We start from the raw sequence: 7,900 nt of genomic DNA, 5'->3' as shown, positions 1-7,900 counted from the left end.
GATGAAATGCGTGGATTGAATTAAAAATGTACTGAAAACCAAAAGAACATGATTATATGTATAAACAAAGTTTAGCATGGATATTCAAAATGTATTAGTGTTATCATAATTTGTTGTAAGATTAAATGAAATCTTTCATTGACATAACATACATGAAAAAGCGTTATTAAATTAATGTATTAAATGCAGGCATGGTAATATGTTAAAAAAAATATTTAAGGCAAGGTTTATTTTTGTTTAAAGAACACCCATTACATGCACTGAAAACACTGAAAATGTGCAATAAAGTTTTTTGATTGATAGCTCCGATACCGCTTAATTATATTTTTAGTCATTTATGTTTGCTTCCGGAAAATTATAAACCTTAGAAGAAATTACTGGAATAAAAAGGAGCATATCCGTTGCTACAGAGCCAATCTGCGGCTGCTCTCACCAATCCACCAAATAGGCATATTCATTTGGGTTTTGAGATTGTCCAACACATATGCAAATAATCTCTCTTGGGTTTTTTTGCAGGTACATTCCTCACATACATTTGTACTGTGGGTAGCCTGAAAACCGGAGTGTATCTTACTATTCTGTGCATAGGTAGGCACATACTCATGAGATGCTTGTGTTTTGGGATCACTGGTGAACTGGATAAATTTTAATTAAAAAAACAAATGTTTGTTTTGAATAAATAACCATTTGTTATATCTGGACGAACAGGGCCTGTCCACTACATATGCATGGTGATTGGAGAATGAAAAAAGACTAGACTCACGGTACAATAGAAGATGTAGTAGGAAGCTAGCACATCGGCATGGCTATGTATTGGCTGGTGTTCGTATATAAAATTCAGCAATAAATATTTGTAAACTAAATATTCACTAATATAAGAGTTCATTGTCATGGCTAACCATGATATCCAAGATCGACTATACCTCCTCCAAGTCTGTAAGATCGACAATAATTTTGATGAACAATGCATCTTCCTTAATGTAAGAATTTGTGGCATTTTCCAACACAACATGTGACACAAATCGTGGGAATCCTGAAGCAATATTCATCTCTCCTTCTGGCCTCTTGAAACTGCTGCTGTTTGGGGATGCTTTGAAGACGTTCACAATGTGATTTCTCTTCCCACTCTGGTCCAGTAATATCAGTGTGACCTTCTGCCTGAAAGGCCACTGAAGCAATGAGTCAAACTCCCCCCTCATTACCACAAAGTATAGAGACATGTATTCTCCTTTGCCTGATCCATCTCCATTCAGGTATGCTCTAGCACACAACCGATATCCACAGCGGCTGGTATAGAAAGGCTGGCTGAATATAGATGGAATGCGTCCTTCAGAGGCTTCTCGTTTCTTTTTCTTATACTCTAGTATTTTCCAAATAAGTTTCCCATTGTAGCACGTACCTTCCAAAACCTTAAATCTTTCCTCATTGCTGCTCAGTTGTGCCTTGTGGACACTGAGGTGGTCACTGTGCTTTTCAGAGAGGGTTTCCAGGGCAGCTTGAGGGAAAAACAAAATGGCATTTAGTTACAATATGAACATTTTGAGAAAGCAAATTCAAATTTAAAGTAATGTACAACTACACATTCCACTGTGCACAGAATAGTATATGCCGCGTGGTGGCTGATGTTGAGAGCAGAGCCTGGGAAGGTGATTCTTGAGGGCAATATTGAAGCTAATAGTAGTGGGACTGTCACCTGGTGACGGTTGCCCAATGGTAAGGAGCAAAGAGTAAGAGAAGGTGCCGGGTGGGCGGGTTACAGTGGAGGAGGGCCTGGGAGCGAAGGACAATGAGACTGAGTCAGTCAGGTTTTATGGTGGTAAGTGTACTAGCCCGTGGATATAGTTTTAGACAAGGAGAACACATTTGGGAAGTGAGTGGCTTTGAACATCGAGCTTCCAAATATGGAAGCAGTTTAGGCTAGTGGTTGAGGAACTTGGGTTAGGGGGTACAGGTAACAAAGTTTAGTACTTTGCTTAGAGGCAGAAAGGAGAAGAGGGGGGTCATAATCCATCCTGTCTGTTAAGAAGTGAAGTGGTGATTTAACCCCCAGTGGAGTGAAAGGTGGAATGGCAAATTAATGTACAGATGTTCAGCAGATTAAGCATAGCCGTGGAAAGAATGCATTGTTTGAGTTTAAAGTTCTTTTACAAGAAAGACCCCCCAAATTGAAAAACTTGGTGGGAGGTATTAGGACATCATGTGGAAATGAAATAAGAGGATTGCAATAGAGGCCCGGATGCATCACTTTCATTTCAAAGGAATAACGCTTTGTGCAAAATAGCCTTCCAGTGATGAATAACAGAAAGACAATTGGTGAAATAGGAGGAGAGTTCCAAGTATAGGAAGATGAGCCAAAGAATTCATGGGTAGAGCCAAGCAAAGGGTCTGGCTTGGGTCTTAGAGCCTAGCACAAACTGAGCCAACAAAAGAATAGCCGTGTAAATCTTAGAATGGAATATTTTGTAAGCAGAGCAGCCTGTCAGTAGCCAATGAAAGGGGCGGTGGGGGCTGTAAGGCACATTCAAAGGCTGTCACAACAAAGGCATCTAAAGCTTCCCCTACGCAGCCAGAATAGCACTACTCCACCCCCAACACAATACCCTTAACTGTCATCCTGCCAACCCACCCCACAAATAATACAAAACACATACCTGGCACCCTGCCTCCTCCATCCCTCAAAATAACCCCAAAACTGGCCTGGATGTGGGGACGTTGACACTGGGGCTGGTGACAGTATTCACGCTGAGAGGGGACTGGCAGTGCTGTCACAACAGTGCAGGTTGGATTTGACTTTTGGCACGGGTGGGCAGCAATGGAGGGCCCTGTGTCACAGGATTTCAATGCCTGGTTCACCCACATAAATAATGAACCGTCATACATGGGGGCCTTGCACGAGTATTACATTTCACACCTGCTTCTTACGTCATAACCATACTTTGTCACGGGGCTCTTAGGAGGTGTTAGCGCCCATCATGTTTGCAGGAAGCAGGTTTTAAGCGAAGGCAAGATTCAGCACTGTGCAAGTCAATTTCCCTGCCTTCCTATGAACTGGCACAATCAGAAGCAGATAGTGGGGCCTTGCAAAGGGTAGCTGCAATAACAACAAGATAAAACAGCAGTATGAATAACTGATGCATATAAGTGAAATAACTGGCACTTCCAGGCCACCCTCCTTGATCCTATGTGTTGCCTAGGGATCTAGGCCCAATGAAGGACGCACACACGGAGAGATAGGAGGAACTTCTTTATTCTTCTACAACCAAGCAGGAACTGGCGCTGGCTGCGCACGTGCCCCATAACTCCCTTGCCCACTCTAAACTCCGCCTTTACAACGGAGGGGGCTCATGAGCATTAACCCCTTGAGCCCCGGGTAACACTACCCCCGGACAATATGTCCAAACATCAACTTGACACTCTGTGTCCAAACAATAACTCAGCACTCTTCAACAAGTCTCATCGGCTTCTTTATGAGTCGTCTCGGCCTCTCACCTCGAGTCCCAAGATCTGGCTCCTCTTCAGTCGCCCCACTCTGGCCCATGTCCCCGGGATCTCCTTCCGGGGGAAACCACTCATCATCCCTCTGCCTCCATGGTTCTGGTGAGAGTGCCCTCTGAGGTCCTTCTGTGTTTTCTCTTCTTGCATATTGCTTGAACTGCTGACAGTTTCTGGTGACGGTCCTATTCTGGTCTTCAGCCGTCACCATTGTACCTTTCACTGCAACGATCCTCATGGGGCTTGGAGCAAACCGCGAATCTGTCTTTCTATTCACCGGCTGTTGCACCAGAACTTCATCTCCTACCTGGAGCTCCGGCGGCACCGCTCCTCTCCGTGCATCGGTACGGAGCCTTGCATTTTCCTTTGCCGCCGCGTCTCTCTGGAGTAGATCATGGTCGGCCGGCTCTGCCTGCGCCGTACTTCTCGGGATGCGGGTTCGCACCTCATATCGGAACATGAGCTCGGCAGGCGTCTTATTTGTGACCTCATGGGGAGTGTTCCTGTAGTCTCTTAACAGGCGGCATAGCGCTTGGTGTGTATCGACTGCGTCAAGCCGTGCCCTCTGTAGGGTCTTCTTGATCGACGCCATGAAGCGCTCCGCCATTCCATTTGCCTGGGGGTGGCGTGGTGTGATCTTCATGTGCCTGAACCCCAGGTGCTCTGCCAGTGTTCCAAACTCGTGTCCACAGAATGGTGGTCCGTTGTCGGACTTGACCCACTTGGGGATCCCCCACTCACTGAAGACCTCTTCTATCGTCGCCGCCACTTGAGTGAACGCCGTGGAATTGACCACCTTGGCAATCGGGAACCTTGAGTGCTCATCTATGAAGAGTAAAATGTAGTCACCCGCTTCAGTCGGCCCGTAGAAGTCCATGGCTACTCGTTCCCATGGGTGATCAGGTATTTGAGTATGTTGGAGTGGGGGCGGACGTTCTGCAGGGGCTGTGCACTGACAGGCGTGGCAGTTCCTTACCCACTCGTCAACGGCCACATCCAGGAGGGGGAACCACACGTGGCACCTGAGCTGCTTCTTCGTGTTCTCGGCTCCTCTGTGACCTTCGTGCGCTATGCTGACCACCTCGCTCCTGAGTGTGGCGGGGATGACGATCCTGCATCCTCTGAGCAGGATATTATTGTCCTTCACCGCAAGTTCACCATGTACACGGGTTAGCCGTTCGATTTCTTGTTTGTTCACCCCCGGGTGAGCTAGGATGGCTCTGTGGTGATCTTTCCACTTGCTGGCCGTCGTGAGGCTAATCGCCAGGGCTGTCGTTGGGTCTGCTGCCGATGCGGCCGCTACCCTTTCAAGGGACAGCGCCGGAGGCAGCGCCTGGGCCGCCACGTACTGCACATACGCGACGTCGCCCTTCCGTGCAAGCGGGGCCCCTACGGGGTGTCGGGAGAGGTAGTCTGCGGGGTTGAGGTCGCCCCCCGGGCGGTGTACAATGTCATAATCATATTCCTGGAGGCGGATGCCCCACCTCTCAATCCTCGGTGGCATCTTGGTGTGCGGGTTCCCGAACAGTGATAAAAGTGCCTGGTGGTCGGTGACCAGCGTGAACCTTTTGCCGATTATGAAGTTGTGGAAGTGCTCACACGCCCAGACCGCTGCCAAGCTCTCCTTCTCGGCCTGGGAGTAGGCTAGTTCAGGCGTCGACAGCGCTCGGCTCGCGTATGCAACCACGTGTCTGGGGTTAACATCCGCACCACTGGTCTGGGCCAGGATGGCACCGAGGCCTACGGGGCTGGCATCCACTACCACCTCGGTGTGCCACAGCGGGTTGAAGTATGCTAGACGGTGAGCCTCCGCAAGGGCTTGCTTGATGTCCGCAAAGGCTTGTTGGCAGGCCGGTGTCCATTCGAACGACGACTCCTTCTGCAGCAGTTTCCTCAGCGGGTCTGTGATGGAGGCGTAGTGGGGGATGTACCTCGCACAGTATCCTGCCATGCCGAGGAACGAGCGGACGTCCGCCACCTGCCGGGGCTCGCCGAGGTTGGAGATCGTCTCGACCTTCTCGGGGTCGGGCATCATGCCATCCTTGGAAAAGATGTGTCCAAAGAATTTGAGTTTCGTTTTACTGAACCGGCACTTCAAGATGTTAAGCGTGAGGCCGGCTCTCTGAAGGGCTTCGCAAGTGTCGTGAAGTGCCCTGTCATGGGCTTCCTTGGACGATCCAAAGACGAGAATGTCGTCGCTGTAATTAAGCGCCCCTTTTATAGGTCGGATGATCTGGCGTATTGCCTCCTGGAAAATCTCAGCGGCCGATGAGATTCCAAAGTTCAGTCTCCGGTATCTGAAAAGCCATTCGTGGGTCGCAGACGTGGTTATGGGCCGGGAATCAGGGTGGAGCTCCAACTGATGGTATCCCTGATTTAGGTCCAGTTTGGAGAACATTTGTGCACTGTTCAGCAGCACAATCATGTCCTCGATACATGGTCCCGGGTGTCTCTCCCGTTGAATCGCCGTGTTGGCCACCCTCATGTCCACACACAACCGGATCTTTCCCCCTTCCTTGGGTACTACCACGAGGGGGGACACCCACGGCGTCGGCCCCGTCGCCGGTTCGATGATGCCGTCATGGAGCAGTTGCTGGAGTGCCTCCGAAACAGTCTCCTGGAGGTGGAAACCAACCCCTCTGGGATGTTGCGGCACTGGCCGTACGTCGGGGTCGATGTGGAGCCTGATGGGGGGTCCCCGGAGCTTTCCTAGCCCCTCGCATAGCTTGGGGAAAGCACCCACGATGTCTTCTTGTGAGATGAGCGATTGAGTCTGATGAGAAGCTATCGATCCTACAGCGTTCCCCAGGCTGGGGTAGGCCGCTGCGGCGGTGATTACGTCTCCCACATTCACGTGGATCTCGATCAGCCCCAGAAGCGACGCCGTGTGGTAGCTGAGGAGGCATCGACTCCTGGCGAGAGACCGTATCACGTGAATGGTCGCATCCACTTGCCGCCCATTCAGGAGAAGGCATTGGGTGAATTGGCCCACCGTCTGTAACGGGGTGGCAGCTCCCCACTGGAAAATTCTGGAACGGGACGGATTGAGCTGTGGTGGGCATGGTATACGATCATAGTCTTGTTCACCCATGATGTTCACTGTGGCCCCGGAGTCAATCATAAATTGAAATTGGCAGTTCCCCATCTTGAGCGGGATTTGCGGGGCCTCCCTGGCCTCTTTGTTATCGAGTATGAGGTTCACAAACTCGTCGTGGTCGTATTGGTCCTGCGGTGCGTAGTAGGCCATCGCCTGGTCTTCTTGGTAGAGGGTCTCAGGCCTGTAATCTGCAGGAGGGTTGTCATATTCGTCTGTGAAGTGTCTAGGCTGATCAGCCTGATCGTACGGTGGGGCGTATCCTGCCGCTTGGTATTCATCCATCGCTCGAACGTAGCGCCTCTGCCCGAAACCCTGTTGGTATGGTCTAGGCTGACTGTACTGCAGGGGCTGCGGCCGGAAAAGCATTCTGGGGGCCGCCTGGGGTCGCATCGGAAAAGGTACGCCCTCCCTGCAGACGGAGTGAAAGTGTCCTTCTCTCCCGCAGTTGGTGCATCGCTGGGACAGGGCCGGGCAGGACCCCGAATGGGGGAAGGACATCCCGCAGCGGTAGCACTGTCTTTGTAGACGCGGGGTGGACGTCGAAGAGGGTGTCGGCGGCCTGTATGGCTGAGGGCCCCTGTCGCCTTGACGGGGGGGCAGTATGGCGGCCACAAGTTCCCCCGTATCTGCTTTAGGGTTGCTGGAGTGTCCCATGGCTGAGGCCTGCGCATCCACTCTCTCGTGAATGCGGGCAAGTTCGCTGACCTCGGGCATGGTGAGCGGTTTTTTGAGTAGCTGTTTCTTGAGTGCGGGGGAGAGGCACCCTTCGATTACCCTCAGTCGAATGGCTTCCTCTAGCGAGAACGCATCAAATTGGCAGTTCGCCCCTTTCACTCGTAGACGTGTGATGAATTCGTCGACAGTCTCTTGCGGGAGTTGGGTGCACTGGTTGAACAAATATCTTTCATAGTCCCGGTTGACCTCAATAATCAGCAGTCTGTCCAACGCACCAATCAACTTGGGAAATGTATCTTGGTCTGCGGCCGGAATGGCCTTGACAACTGTTTTGATTTCCCCCCCTACCAGGTTGAGGAAAATGTCTCTCATGTTGGGGGAGTCCCCGTCGCCGGATCCTCTCACGAAATGACGAAAATCATCCATCCAGTCGGTCCACCTGGGGCCTTTGGTGGCTTGAGGAGTCATGGTGAACGGCGGGGGCAGACGTAGTTGAATCGACTTCGCCGCCCGCGGCAGTTGAGGAGAGCCCTGGCTGGACCCAGGGTTGGAGGTGCTCATGGCGCCTGGGAGACGAGGCCCGCACGTGCGTAGGCGACGCGTGGGGCGAGGTAGTCGGGCCTAGGCCGAGCCTAC

General features: G+C 51.1%; 1 protein-coding gene across 1 annotated transcript in view; it reads right to left on the bottom strand.

The window, feature by feature from the left end:
• Positions 1–200: 200 nt before the first annotated feature.
• Positions 201–7,900, bottom strand: part of TRAF5 (TNF receptor associated factor 5) — a 579,796-nt gene continuing 572,096 nt past the window's right edge. The window contains exon 11 of the mRNA XM_069608517.1: positions 201–1,495. Within this exon, the coding sequence (XP_069464618.1) occupies positions 918–1,495 (578 nt within the window). The 3' untranslated portion in view covers positions 201–917. The remainder of the gene's footprint in view (positions 1,496–7,900) is intronic.

Source organism: Ambystoma mexicanum, chromosome 4q, assembly GCF_040938575.1.
Source record: "Ambystoma mexicanum isolate Mex_15411 chromosome 4q, UKY_AmexF1_1, whole genome shotgun sequence".
In the NCBI taxonomy this organism is placed as follows: Eukaryota; Metazoa; Chordata; class Amphibia; order Caudata; family Ambystomatidae; genus Ambystoma; species Ambystoma mexicanum.
This window is presented reverse-complemented; position numbering and strand designations above follow the sequence as displayed.